The following is a 15,766-nucleotide window of genomic DNA, read 5'->3' as shown; positions in this document are numbered from 1 at the left end:
AGAAATATCTACTAGATTCTCTCCACCCCAAAATTCATGATAATAAACATAGGGATAAAAGCGAGAAGGCACAAATTTTGGGGTTTTCTCATTCTTGCAGCAAGAACACCGCCCTCATACTGAGGGACAACTACCCCGACGACAGCGGTAACGCTCTGAAAGAGATACATGTTTATATTGACCAGACCACACACTAGAAAGTGAAGAGACGACGACGTTCACTTAGTGTCTCAAGAACTCAACTAACAGAAAGATGAATCGTAATATTGAGAGGCAAAAAAAAAGTTAATTAAACAACACCTAGAACCCCCACCAGAGAAGTCTGCGGGGTTTTCCACCCACGTTTCATTACATATCTCACCTGCTTGCCAGGCATTCAATTAACTCGTCTAACTAGTTTCCTTCGTGTACAGTGTTATGATTATGTCAGGTCTGTAAGAGACACTCTCAAAACTCATTACTCATCATGAGTGCTGATTGAATTTTACCTGTTTGTGAGGATGAAAAATAGAGCTATATTCATCACTGATACTACAATGAAATATTCATATTGAAGTGTTTAATTCATTCTGACACTCATTGAGTATGGATAGATATTAACACTTGAAAAGATTGAAATACTAATTATACATAATTACGGTTTTTATACATCAGAATATGTTTTACGGCTCTTATACAAACGTGTCTTAAACATTTGTGTGTATTGTATAGTGTTCAATCATTGTGTATATTGGGTAGTTGTGGTACCTTTGTATATGTTGTATGTTTGTGGTGTGTTTGTGTATGTTTTGTCGTTTTGGTACGGGTGTATGTTATGTTTGTGGTGTATTTGTGTGTGTTGTGAGGTTGTGGGACGTGTATGTTGTATATCAGGTTTGATATTAGCGTATGGTATATGATTATGGTGAATTAGTGTATTTTGTATAGTCATTGTATACCTAGTGTATATCTAATGATACAATTAGTTACGTTTGATGTGCGTTGTATATTATTATGTTATACGTTATGATACAGGAGTATTTGTTGTATGTTTGTGGTACATCAGAATATTACGTAGCTGTAATACTTCAGTGTATGCTGTATGGCTGTGATACATCAGTGTATTTTGTATAACTGTAATACTATACAGCTATACAAAATACAAAAAAAAAAATTAATACACAAAATTTCCCCCCAAAATTGACCGCGAAACAGATATGAATGAGCAGAAAAGCTGTTTCGAGCGATCAGATTTGTGCAAACCTTTTAATACATTACTCTCCCACTTTGTAATATCCCCTGATCCATTTGTAAGGATCAATAACATCACCCCTTTGTCTGGGTCACCACTGATATCGTTGTCCCTAGTGCTATCACCACTGTGTAGTTACATCCCTGTGGATATCATCCATTTTGACACCAAACGCAGTCAAGCAATTGCGGCAGCTCCTGTCATGAAGGTATATGTTGAGTCATATATGGTAATGTTGTCAGTTTATATAATGACATATATTACTCTGGTAGTGTCGACAATGACCGCTGGTAGTGTTCCTAATTTCGTAAGGTTTTCTAAGGTTTTATTAGTATTGTCCGAGGGATTAGTGTTTTATGTTTATTTTAGTTTAATTCGCAGTAAATCTGTGGTCTGGACATGGGGGGTAGGGAGAGAGACTTAATTTATGGGATGTGTTCAGAGAAATCTCTCTCTCTCTCTCTCTCTCTCTCTCTCTCTCTCTCTCTCTCTCTCTCTCTCTCTCTCTCTCTCTCTCTCTCTCTCTCTCTCTCTCTCACACACTCACACTCTCACTCTCTCTCTCACACTCACACTCACACTCTCTCTCTCACACACTCACACTCTCACTCTCTCACACACTCACACTCTCACTCTCTCTCTCACACTCACACTCTCACTCTCTCTCTCACACACTCACACTCTCACTCTCTCACACACTCACACTCTCACTCTCTCTCACACACTCACACTCTCACTCTGTCACACACACACACACACTCTCTCTCTCTCTCTCTCTCTCTCTCTCTCTCTCTCTCTCTCTCTCTCTCTCTCTCTCTCTCTCTCTCTCTCTTTCTCTCTCTTTCTCTCTCTTTCTCTCTCTTTCTCTCTCTCTTTCTCTCTCTCTCTCTCTCTCTCTCTCTCTCTCTCTCTCTCTCTCTCTCTCTCTCTCTCTCTCTCTCTCTCTCTCTCTCTCTCTCTCTCTCTCTCTTTCCTACTCTGTCTTTCTTGTCCTTAGTCAATACCGCTCATTATCTCCATAATTCGCACCATTAAACGTTCCCTTTCCTCATGTCCCTCTCCCTTACCCCTCCCTTACCCTCCCGGCGCCTCTCCCTTACCCTCCCGGCGCCTCTCCCTTACCCATCCCTTAATGATCCTACTCGTCCTTCTGCCCGGCAGATCTCCAATCCCCCATTTCCTGTGAGGCTAAAGACTGCCTTATCAGGATGGCGGCTGGATGGGGTCGTTCCTCCATCTTGTTGCCTGTGACGACTCTCCAGTGACGACTCTGAGGAACACACTCTGAAGTGTTCCAGACGATGTTTCAGACGACCTCAGTGTTCCAGACGGTGTTTCAGACGACCTCAGTGTTCCAGACGATGTTCCAGACGACCTCAGTGTTCCAGACGAGGTTTCAGTCGTACTATAATTACTGCCGCGAGCTCTGAAAGTGCTTCTAGCATTAGTTTCTCAATAACAAGAAAGCGGAAGGCTTTTTGGACAGTTTCATTAGCGAAGCAAATTAAGATAATAGATTTGTTTTTCAATCTCGGGGATGAAGAAGCCGGAGGAAAGTGAGAGGTCTCACTAGGAGGAGGAGAGAAGGTGAGGCTCTCAGAACGGCACTGGAAGTGAGGAAGAAATTTAGTATCAAGGAGAAGATAGCTTCTGTAATTTGACGTCAATTAGACGTCAAATCACCACGTTTACAACATAGTATGAAGCGTCGTGATTAGCAAATCTTTTGTTAAATGATTTACATGTAACAATAACCAAATCTGTGTATACATATGATGTGTGGTATATGTGATCCATAGAGAGAAGTCTAGAAGTGAAGAGAGAAGTCTTCCATAGAGAGAGATCCATAGAGACAAGTCTAAAAGCCTGAAGTGATCCACTAAGAACCACTTCAGCCTTTCAGCCAGCCAATGGGGTGCCTGAGACGGGAGTGCAACAAGCCACGATGACCTCAAGTTATCATGATAGCAGTTTATTGCTGCAAATAATGAGATTAGATTATGGGCGTTGTGATGAAAAGACAATTATTACTGGCCACGATAGCCATGATGGCGTCGGGACCTCCAGGTCTCTACGATATCACACGATCAGAATTATGTCGTAATATAACGACGTAACTTAAATACGACGTCAGTTCCACGATCGCCTGAACGTCAGTTTGGAGTCACAAGAAGAATGACGTGAACACCGACATGAAGTTCATATCACTATACCACCAAGAGCAACAAGTTACAAGAGGGACATCGTAAACAACACCAAACTCGAAACGTAACGTCAGCGCCAGTGTCACTGCGGCCAGAATGTGACGTCAAACAGAGAAGACGTCACTACCAAAGACATCAGGATCATTACAACCTGCACGGAACGACGATGTCACAGAAGCCCGGGTTCCTGCTCGTTCCTAATGATTCACCCGGCGATACTAACCACCACCACAACGACATTAACGACAACAGCTGTACAAGCAGCAACAACACCTGTACAACAGCTGTACAAGCAGCAACAGCAGCTGTACAACAGCTGTACAAGCAGCAACAGCAGCTGTACAACAGCTGTACAAGCAGCAACAGCAGCTGTACAAGCAGCAACAACACCTGTACAACAGCTGTACAAGCAGCAACAGCAGCTGTACAAGCAGCAACAACACCTGTACAAGCATCAACAAGAGCAGACAGCAGCAGCAGCAGCAGCAGCAGGAGAAGAGCTACCATACAAAGATAGCGTGTAAACTTGAGGTGAGAATAAGCTAACAGTGTAGCCACCAGCAGACTGACAACAGTATACCTCCCTACATCTCCCCGCTATAGTCCGATACTCTATTTCCCGAGCACCAGCCGGAGATTACCTCTGCTGCCTCACCGCCACACTGCTAATTCCTCTCCACTGTATGGTGACCACCAAACAAGGGGATGTGTGCAGATTAGGATATCTAATCTGGCGTATTGTGTTAGGGCCGGGTGAGGCGCTCTTGTGACATCCGTGGGCACTGTAGAAGCTGTGACATCAGAGGGCACTGTCATAGGGACTGTGACATCAGAGGGCACTGTCATAGGGTCTGTGACATCAGAGGGCACTGTCATAGGGGCTGTGACATCAGAGGGCACTGTCATAGGGTCTGTGACATCAGAAGGCACTGTCATAGGGTCTGTGACATCAGAGGGCACTCGAGATGCCCTTGTGAAGGCAGAGGATCTAACGAAATGTTTATGACATCGGAAGATTGTGAAAAAGCTTATGGGACATCACCTGGTACTGATGTAACTTTAGTGATGTCATGTGGCATTGCAAGAGAATGTAGAAGCCGACACGGCACCCAAGGGATTTTGTGACATCGTTAAATGAACCTACAGGAAGTACTGTTGGAATCTGCGTTACGTCAGGGAAGACTGTGGGTGTGTGAGTGACGTCAGGGAAGACTGTGGGTGTGTGAGTGACGTCAGGGAAGACTGTGGGTGTGTGAGTGACGTCAGGGAACACTGTGGGTGTGTGAGTGACGTCAGGGAACACTGTGGGTGTGTGAGTGACGTCAGGGAACACTGTGGGTGTGTGAGTGACGTCAGGGAAGACTGTGGGTGTGTGAGTGACGTCAGGGAAGACTGTGGGTGTGTGAGTGACGTCAGGGAAGACTGTGGGTGTGTGAGTGACGTCAGGGAACACTGTGGGTGTGTGAGTGACGTCAGGGAAGACTGTGGGTGTGTGAGTGACGTCAGGGAAGACTGTGGGTGTGTGAGTGACGTCAGGGAACACTGTGGGTGTGTGAGTGACGTCAGGACACACTGTGGATGTGTGAGTGACGTCAGGGAACACTGTGGGTGTGTGAGTGACGTCAGAGAACACTGTGGATGTGTGAGTGACGTCAGAGAACACTGTGGGTGTGTGAGTGACGTCAGGGAACACTGTGGGTGTGTGAGTGACGTCAGGGAACACTGTGGGGGTGTGTGTGACGTCAGGGAACACCGTGCAGGTGTGTGTGACATCATAAATACACCCACATGGCTCACCAAACCTGCTGGGTGCCACCAGAGCCACACAACGGCACTTGTGTGGCCGGGGCCGGCTTGTGTTACAGAGAGGCACTGGTTCAAAGAGTCGTGTTCTATAACAGAGTGCCAATTGGGACCATTTGGTCATAGAGTCCCACAGAGCTTGAAGATCAAAGAGCAAGCAGCTCTGATGCATTAACCCATTTTGGAAAATTGAAATTTCATGCATTTTTCAGCATTAATATTGCTGTTTTAAGTAGAGAGATTGTTATTACATGGCAGGTGGACTGATATACCCCAGATACAACTCTGGCATGACATTGACAATCAACAATCAATATACCTCTACCAGGCTCACAATCAACAAACAATATACCTGTACCAGGCTGACAATCAACAAACAATATACCTGTACCAGGCTGACAATCAACAAACAATATACCTGTACTAGGCTAACAATCAACAAACTATCAAACCACTAAGTCTTATGCACTAAATATCCCCAAATGAATATCCAATGACCTGGAAAGATAATTACGATCAAATAAATCACAGGTTAATTAATCCATTCCCCCCCCCCCCCGCTTCCAGTGCGGACAGCCTCCATGTGTCGTACAGAACACATACCTCTCACTCCACCACCACATAATGTGTCATACAGAACACATACCTCTCACTCCACCACCACATAATGTGTCATACAGAACACATACACTCACTCCACCACCACATAATGTGTCGTACAGAACACATACCTCTCACTCCACCACCACATAATGTGTCGTACAGAACACATACCTCTCACTCCACCACCACATAATGTGTCGTACAGAACACATACCTCTCACTCCACCACCACATAATGTGTCGTACAGAACACATACCTCTCACTCCACCACCACATAATGTGTCGTACACAACACATACCTCTCACTCCACCACATAATGTGTCGTACAGAACACATACCTCTCACTCCACCACCACATAATGTGTCCTACAGAACACATACCTCTCACTCCACCACATAATGTGTCGTACAGAACACATACCTCTTACTCCACCACCACATAATGTGTCGTACAGAACACATACCTCTCACTCACCACCACATAATGTGTCGTACACAACACATACCTCTCACTCAACCACCACATAATGTGTCGTACACAACATATACCTCTCACTCCACCACCACATAATGTGTCATACAGAACACATACCTCTCACTCCACCACCACATAATACCATCCTGTGTGACCACTGATACCAATTACTACCATTCCGACAGAGAGCAGGCGAGAGGAATGACGGAAATATTACATGCAAATTACAAATTAAGGCTAGAGAGGAACAGTGGAAATATTGGAAGGGGGTGAGAGACAGACAGACAGACAGACAGACAGACAGACAGACAGACAGACAGACAGACAGACAGACAGACAGACAGACAGACACAGACAGACAGACAGTGACAGACAAACACAGACAGACAGACAGTGACAGATGGAGGAAGGATCAGGGTAGCTATTTGAGTCAGATAATTAACTTGAAACAACTGCCAATTAGAGTTGTTGAGAACTTCCGCAATAGGTTGATGTACACACTGTAAGTTGACTTAAACACTTCAGACTTTTATTATAATCTATTTATCTGTCTATCTATCTATCTATATCTATTTATCTATTGTTCAGGAACAATAACTGAACAGACCTGTGTTGTCGTGGCCCCTCACGAAGCCTCGTTGCCTCATTAATAACTATCACCTGAAAAATTATATCAACGATCCACATTGATGGAGTTTGGTAATTAAATTTAAATCATTTAATTGCTTTATAATAATGGTATATTTGCTTTCATATTTTTGCCAAGAGGCATATAAATGTACACAAATATTGTTGGTGTTTGCTTAAATTAGTTGCGTTTTCAAATATTATTATTACTCACTCTGCTTGTCTTTTGAATTGAAATAAAAATTTTGAATTGAATTCAACTGTATAATCAATAATTACATAATTACTTATATATGTAATTTGCATATAATTAAGTAATTCGTATTTAAGGAACGTTTTCATGCCAATACACATATGATTCAATTATATATAAGATGACTATTGGTACTATTGGGGTCCTGACAGCTGGGTGGAGAGCGTTTCGGATTCGTAGTCCTGAGGTTCCGGGTTCGATCCCCGGTGCAGGCGGAGACAAATGAGCAAAATGTTTCTTTCACCCTGATGTACCTGTTCCCTAGCAGTAAATAGGTACCTCGGAGTTAAACAGCTACTACGGGCTGTTTCCTGGGGGTGTGTGTAATAAAAGGAGGCCTGGTCAAGGACCGGGCCGCGGGGACGCTAAGCCCCGAAATCATCTCAAGATAACCAAAGAACGTTTCAGTATGACTCGGTAGTATAGATATACACAAGGCAAGGCAGATATACATTTAATTCAGATTCCATATGAATGTGTGCACCAGTAGATTGACGGTTGAGAGGCGGGACCAGAGAGGCGAAGTTCAACCCCCACTAGCACAACTAGGTGAGTACAGATGGCAACCCTCCACGACTCTGGTACTCTGCCTGACTCTAATATATTAAATATGGGAGACAACGGCTCGCGAAGGTCCTCTTGGCATTCTTTAAGCACCCTAGCGAACACTTCCTCCGGCCCTGGGAGGTGTTTGGTTTGTATTCTTGTTTGAGTACTAACATCCTTCCTGGTAACTACTGGACTAGTCAACCTGTCTCAACTTCTATTGTGGGAAAATTGCTTGACTTGAGGGAGAAAGAGAGAGAGAGTAGTAGAATAGTAGTACTGTAGTCGAGCAGAGAAGTAGTAGAGAGAGTACTCTCTCTCTCTCTCTCTCTCACTCTTTCCCCCTCTCTCTCTCTCTCCCTTACCATGTCCAACTATTTTTAACTGTAATTCACTTTCCTACCCTCAACTTCTCCCTCCCCACAATATCAGCGCCAGGAAGCACCTCGCTGCGATACTTCGACAAGGAAATTTACCCAACTTTTACGTTCCTCGGCGCTCTTTGGCCATGTTAAAAAACGTTTGTGGTTGAAACCCTAAATAAAAGGTTCTGCTGACGACCAAACTTACATTTGGTCATTTTTAAGTGTGAGGGTGAGTGTGTGAGTGTGAGTGTGAGTGTGTGAGTGTGAGGGTGAGTGTGTGAGTGTGAGGGTGAGTGTGTGAGTGTGAGGGTGAGTGTGTGAGTGTGAGGGTGAGTGTGTTAGTGTGAGTGTGAGGGTGAGTGTGTGAGTGTGAGGTGAGGGTGGTAGGCATATGAGGTGGGATCTAGAAGGGATTGGACTTAGATGACGGCTATAAAGGAATTGTTGTACTGTACGTGGCTCTGTCAGGGACGCGTAGGTACGCCTGGTACGCCCAGGTACGCCAAGGTACGCCAAGGTACGCCAAGGTAAGCCTGCGGGGGTAGACAAACTAACTCCTCCAGGTCCTGTCACCGCTGTCGGTGTGCGAAACTCCCGTCACCAGGTACAAACATGACCACTCCGTCAGAAGATGAAGAAACCACGACGTTTCGATCCGTTCTGGACCATTATGTAGTTGTGTGTTAAGACTAAGCACTTGATAATGGTCCACGACGGACCGATACGTCGTCGTGAACCAAACTATCCATCTTCTGGTGGGTGGTTTGGTTCTCTCTTACTGCCTGGAACCCTCTCTTACTCTTCAAAGAACTCTTCAGCCGTGCAGTTCCTTTCATAGGATTTACTGATCTTAGGGACACCCACCTTCTCCTTTCTGTTCCCTGTCTGTTTTATTAACGGTTCAACAGGTGCCTTGGGCCCGTTATTTACGTTATGTTGTTCGTCCAGGCGCTGCAGCTGACAGCCTCATGACTCTTCCTTCTGTTGTTTGTCCTGTTTAACAGTTGACACGTCTCCTGTTGAGAAAATTTATCGAATATTTATTTTAGTGTTTCAGGAGAAAATTTATTTAAGTTTCATGACAGCCATTTGCCCGTCCTGTAGTTAATTATCACGAGGAGTCTAACCAGCTTGTTCGGGTCGACATGGTTCGACTTGTATAGACGAGGCAAGGCAGTGGTGGCCTTCGACTCGTTACTGTCGATTGAGTGGTGGTTGCTGCCTGAAGCAGCTGATTGGCTGCTGTGATAATCCCAAATGGGGTCATATTCTCTCAATAATTAAAATAATGTGCAAAGGGGGAGATGCCCCCAAGATAATTCCCCCCCTCACTCTCCAGTAACATAAATTAGTTTATATATTTTAATAGTTTCGTCTTTTGCAGGAAGAGCCATGGAGGAGGTGAACGACACCTGGACGACCTTGACGACGACAGGCATGAGCACCACGACCCCGACGACCCAGGGGGCGCTCCTCCCTACCTTCCCCCCAGGGGACGCCAGCACCCCAACGGTGCCTCCTCCGGGAGCCAACCTCACCTCCGGCAGTGAGAGCGGCGGGGGCCAGGAGCTGCCGCACAACCTGACGATGATAGTGGTGATGACAGTGATCTACATCCTCATCACCATCACCGGCGTCTTGGGCAACGTCGCCACCTGCATCGTCATCGTCAGGAACCGCATCATGCACACCGCCACCAACTACTACCTCTTCAGCATGGCCGTCAGCGACCTATTACTGCTGGCACTAGGCATGCCAGACGAGTTCTACCTGCTGTGGTGGGGCGAACCTTACATCTTCGGCTCCGTCTTCTGCTTCATCCGGGGCTTCACGGCTGAGATCTCCACCAACGCCTCTATCCTCACTATAGCGGCCTTCACAGTGGAGCGATATATAGGTATATGCCACCCGCTGCGCTCCCACACTATGTCGCAGCTGGGCCGCGTCATCCGCTCCATAGCCATCATATGGATAGTCGCCACAGTTTGCGCTGTGCCCATAGCCATGCAGTACGGCATAGTCTACCAGAAGACGCCGGATGGTCAGGATATCCCCAATACATCCGGCTGCTACCTCAAGAAGCGAATCTGGGTGTTCTTCGAAGTCTCCACCGTGCTGTTCTTCGTGGCGCCGATGCTCTTGATCACTGTGCTGTACGTGTGCATCGCTGTGCAGCTCAAGAAGTCTTCGCGGCTGGCTCGCTCAGTCCCCTCCATCGGCTGTCATAACTGCGCCTCCACTAACGACGGCTCCAGGAACAAGGCCGTTATCAAGATGCTCGGTGAGTGGCCTATATCCCCCCCCTCCCCCCTCCCCCAATGTTGTCCAACATCGCTGATGCAACGCTGAAGCAACGTTGGTAACGTTTACACAATTGATAACATTGATAACGGCGAGTTAGCGTTGCTCGATAATATTTTGCCTGCTGGGAACTGTTCCAATATCTGGCTAAAATGCTGATCCTGCCACCCGAGTGTCAGTGATTCATGTCCCGAGGGTTACCTCTTGGGTGCCTGAGTCTGGTGTGTACATGTGGCTGGTGTGTATATGTGTCTGGTGTGTACATGAGTCTGGTGTGTACATGTGTCTGGTGTGTACATGGGGTCTGGTGTGTACATGTGTCTGGTGTGTACATGTGTCTGGTGTGTACATGGGGTCTGGTGTGTACATGGGGTCTGGTGTGTACATGGGGTCTGGTGTGTACATGCGGCTGGTGTGTACATGTGTCTGGTGTGTACATGTGGCTGGTGTGTACATGTGTCTGGTGTGTACATGGGGTCTGGTGTGTACATGTGTCTGGTGTGTACATGGGGTCTGGTGTGTACATGTGTCTGGTGTGTACATGGGGTCTGGTGTGTACATGGGGTCTGGTGTGTACATGGGGTCTGGTGTGTACATATGTCTGGTGTGTACATGGGATCTGGTGTGTACATGGGGTCTAGTGTGTACATGGGGTCTGGTGTGTACATGTGTCTGGTGTGTACATGTGTCTGGTGTGTACATGTGTGCAGGGTCTATACCCCTTCCATTCCCTGTGATCTGAGGAACCAGTTACCACGTTCCATAGTAGACGTTAGGATCCCTTGATTGTTTCAAGCGTAGGTTAGACATATCCATAAATGAGTTTGTACTGATATATATATATATATATATATATATATATATATATATATATATATATATATATGTATATATAAGCAGTGTTCATTATTTTCCTTTTACATATATAAATATCAAGATGGACACCTTACTGTAACAACAGTTAAATGATGGTCCACTCAACAAGATCAGAGACATAGAAATATTAGGAGGAGTCGGTGCAGGAATTAATTAGGAATTAGGAGAGTCACGGTGATACAGGCGGGTTCGTTCGCGACGCACAATCCAGAATTCCGGGTTCGAATCCCACACGGGACAGAAATGGTTGGACAAATTCTCTTTCACCTAATGCACATGTTCACCTAGGAGTTAGTCAACTTCTTGTGGGGTTTGCATCCTGGGCGGGGTCAGTAATTCGACCCAGGGTCGGAGGAGACGTTGATTAAAGCCAAACGTGAATGAATACACACTGGCTTCCAATCCCTCTAGAGATCTTGTAGAGCGACGATCTTGCTTCATGCAGGTCGGTGTTCAATCCCCGACCGTCCAAGAGATTGGGCACCATTCCCTTCCCCACCGTCCCATCCCCAACCCTTATCCTAACCCCTTCCAAGTGCTAGATAGTCGTAAAGGCTTGGCGCTTTCCCTTGATAGTTCCCTTCCCTTCCCTTCCAGTCCCCTGATACAATAAATTATGAATGATATATTCTGAAATCTGAACTCTCAATATAACTCCTCCGTAATCACTCAACATAACACTAATGATATTCTGCAAGATAAATGAATATGCGGCATGTGACTGCCTGGAAGGGTTGAAACTCGTTAATAACGCGAACACCACCACTACTCTTCCCGCCATTTTCTGGTCTGGTCAGTGAGGACGCCCTCTCACCGTCGCCCCTCAATACCACGTGTCCAATTACCGCTGAACAAGCCCCAGATATTCCCATTTAACAATATTCTACGGGTATTCATTTAAAAATAGTACATTTTTTCATTTGCAAAACATTTATGTATATAATTTTATTGGTTATCCATAATGAACACAATGCTATAGGTACTACTTTGTTGGGCGGAGAGATATTGGCGCCCTACGGTCAGCTAGCAGCCCGGTGCAATATTTACGAAGCAGTTACGCAAGCACTTACGAACGTGTACATCTTTCCTCAATCTTTGGCGGCTTTGGTTACATTTATTAAACAGTTTACAAGCATGAAAACTTGCCAATCAACTGTTGTTATTGTTATAAACAGCCTCCTGGTGTTTCGGAGCTCATTAACTGTTTAATAATTGTAAACAAAGCCGCCAAAGAGTGAGAAAATATGGACAGGTTCGTAAGTGCTTGCTTGCGTAACTGCTTCGTGAATCAACTCTCTTCACAAAATACTGCATTCTGGAGATAAGGTTCCTAACTAATCATGATTTCCTAAGCATCTTGAGACTAAGAAAAGTCTAAGAGTAAGAAAAGACTTAAAGACTAATACTAAGAAAAAGAGAGCATACGTGGGTGCTCGCTCACAGCGGCGGAGGACAGTTATCTTGAAATGATTTCAGGGCTTAGTGTTCCCGCGGCCCGGTCCTCGACCAGGCCTCCACCCCGAGGAAGCAGCCTGTGACAGCTGACTAACTCCCAGGTACCTATTTACTGCTAGGTAACAGGGCATCAGGGTGAAAGAAACTCTGTCCATTGTTTCTCGCCGGCGCCCGGGATCGAACCCGGGACCACAGGATCACGCGTCCAGTGTTTTGTCGGCTCAGCCACCGGCTCCCAGTGACAGACAGTGAGAGAGAAGACATGATGACCAACCCAAACCCACTCACCAAAAGACAAGACCAAGACGTTTCGGTCCGTCGTGAACCATTATCAAGTCTGACGACCAGACCACACACTAGAATGTGAAGGGACGACGACGTTTCAATCTCAAGTCGTTGACAATCGACTTGAGAATGGTCCAGGACGGACCGAAACGTCGTCGTCCCTTCACCTTCTAGTGTGTGGTCTGGTCAACATACTTTAGCCACGTTATTGTGACTCATCGCCTCTATTATCAAGTCTATTGTGACTTGAATATTGTAAAATATTCAACGTTAAGAAACTTTCCCGACAGTAACAGAGCTAGAGACGATCACAGCTTGAGATTATTGGCCAATCACAGTGAGTGATCGCAGGCCAATCGCCTGGAAAACCTGTTGTCTAAATCACAGCTAGAAATCACTTTCAAGTCACCGCTATAGATCACTAAGCAATCACAGGTCAGTGCTGCCATACGCCTGCAGGACGTGCACACATCAGCGCCAGCCACCTTCCAAGACGAGAAAAGTAATAGATTTCTTCCGTCTTGATCAGTAAAAAAAAAATCTCATCCAGTGAGATCTGGTGTGAGAAGTAATGATGACTTGCACGCGTGAATCAACACACTCTCTGCAGGCGGAGGAACCGTGTTAGAGTGACGGGGGAGAAGGGCAGCCTGGGGCCACATTCACGAAGCAGTTACGCAAGTATTTACGAACGTGTACATCTTTCCTCAATCTTTGGCGGCTTTGGTTACATTTATTAAACAGTTTACAAGCATGAAAACTTGCTAATCAACTGTTGCTGTTATTATAAACAGCCTCCTGGTGCTACGGAGCTTATTAACTGTTTAATAATTGTAAACGAAGCTGCTAAAGATTGAGAAAAGATGTACAGGTTCGTAAGTGCTTGCGTAACTGCTTCGTGAATCTGGTCCCTGGCTCCTCCTCTACGTCTCGTATCCACGAACAGGTTGCTTGAACATTCAACATCTGTTGAACAGTTGTATTGAATATTATTCCACTGACATTACCGGAGATTTGAACTCGGGCCACAAGAGTTGGCGTCTGCTGTCCTACCACCTACACCACGGCTGCACACAATACGGAAGGATCTCAGAAGTACCAAACTGGTATCCAACTGAGACTAAACCTTCCCTGGAGCAGCGCTGGGGGAGATCCACCCCTACAGCCACCTGGTACAAGATGCTCTCCACAACAGCCGCGGTAAAACCATTTCATTCAAATGATTGAAATGTCATTCCTCGCGCTATCGCGGCTTGCATAAAATATTCAATTTCATTTCGGTGTATTTTATGGCGAGATGATCGTGTGAAGAATGTTGGAACCGTGTTGATGTTCGTACTTAAAATAATGTGACGACATTCATCTTCTTCTAAATTCGTCCGGCACAGAAAGTAGTTATAGATAGTAGTTACCGGTCTTTATATCACTCTGGTGGTTACATCTGGGGTGTCATGATGAACATCCAGTCCCTCCTAAGGTTCCCCAACGTCAAGAAACTGTCGTACTAAAGTGCCCTTATCCTAACCTACCAGAGGACCCAAAACAGAAAACGGGAGAGAGTGTGTCAATTTCGCGAGCCGCTACCATTGTCTAGTACGACGATTTTTGGAGCCTTAGGGAGATTATACGTCAAAATACGACGTGTTATTATGCTCATTATACGAGCCGGTTCCTGGGTGGCGTACAGATGATTGATTACCACTTGTGTATGACTCCTTGTCAGTATGCAGGCGATGAGTCACAATAACGTGGCTGAAGTATGTTGACCAGACCACACACTAGAAGTTGAAGGGACGACGACGTTTCGGTCCGTCCTGGACCATTCTCAAGTCGATTTTGAAACGTCGTCGTCCCTTCAACTTCTAGTGTGTGGTCTGGTCAACTCCTTGTCAGTCATTGTTCAAAGGTAACCCCTTAACATAGTTACTCATATCCTGGCCTCTGTCTCTCTCACACCTCACACTCTCTCTCACACCTCACACTCTCTCTCCCTCACACTTCCCCGTCCATGGACGTCCACCCCCCCCCCATCCATCCCGTCTTCCACATTCAGCCCATTCCTCACTGTCCTGCCTTAATTCCGCCTCATCTGGCTTTTGGGTTCATTAAGCATCTTTTTCTCATAATTTCTCATAACTCTCCTCCTCTCCAGTAAGTTATTTGACACGCCTTGACTCCTCACACTCCCTCACAACCCACTCCCTCATGCCTCTATTTCCTCACTTCATACACCCCTCACACCTAGCTCTTTCATTCCTCTAATACCTCACCTCATACCCCTCATTCTCCCTACCAGCCTCTACCCCTGAGTCTGGGCTCCCTCACCTCACACTTGACGCAAATGAACTCATAATTTCTCTCAGACACTGACCATCTCTCATGATAATAGTTGAGAATTGGAATCGAAATTATGTTGATTATATTTTTATTAAATTTGGGGCTAGAGGTTGTTCAGTAACTGCAGGTAGCAGCAGGCGTGGAGTGGTTGTTCAGTAACTGCAGGTAGCAGCAGGTGTGGAGAGGTTGTTCAGTAACTGCAGGTAGCAGCAGGTGTGGAGAGGTTGTTCAGTAACTGCAGGTAGCAGCAGGTGTGGAGTGGTTGTTCAGTAACTGCAGGTAGCAGCAGGTGTGGAGAGGTTGTTCAGTAACTGCAGGTAGCAGCAGGTGTGGACTGGTTGTTCAGTAACTGCAGGTAGCAGCAGGTGTGGATTGGTTGTTCAGTAACTGCAGGTAGCAGCAG

The 15,766-nt window shown here is 45.8% G+C and overlaps 1 protein-coding gene across 2 annotated transcripts in view; it reads left to right on the top strand.

The window, feature by feature from the left end:
• Positions 1-15,766, top strand: part of LOC123767563 (pyrokinin-1 receptor) — a 142,275-nt gene that overhangs the window by 89,227 nt on the left and 37,282 nt on the right. For both annotated transcript variants that reach the window (XM_045757317.2, XM_045757308.2), the window contains exon 2: positions 9,494-10,390. In XM_045757317.2, the coding sequence (XP_045613273.1) occupies positions 9,502-10,390 (889 nt within the window). In that variant the 5' untranslated portion in view covers positions 9,494-9,501. The remainder of the gene's footprint in view (positions 1-9,493; positions 10,391-15,766) is intronic.

Source organism: Procambarus clarkii, chromosome 86 (assembly GCF_040958095.1).
Source record: "Procambarus clarkii isolate CNS0578487 chromosome 86, FALCON_Pclarkii_2.0, whole genome shotgun sequence".
NCBI classification, from domain to species: Eukaryota; Metazoa; Arthropoda; class Malacostraca; order Decapoda; family Cambaridae; genus Procambarus; species Procambarus clarkii.
Note: the sequence above shows the minus strand (reverse complement) of the source record. Positions and strands in the feature narration are given on the sequence as shown.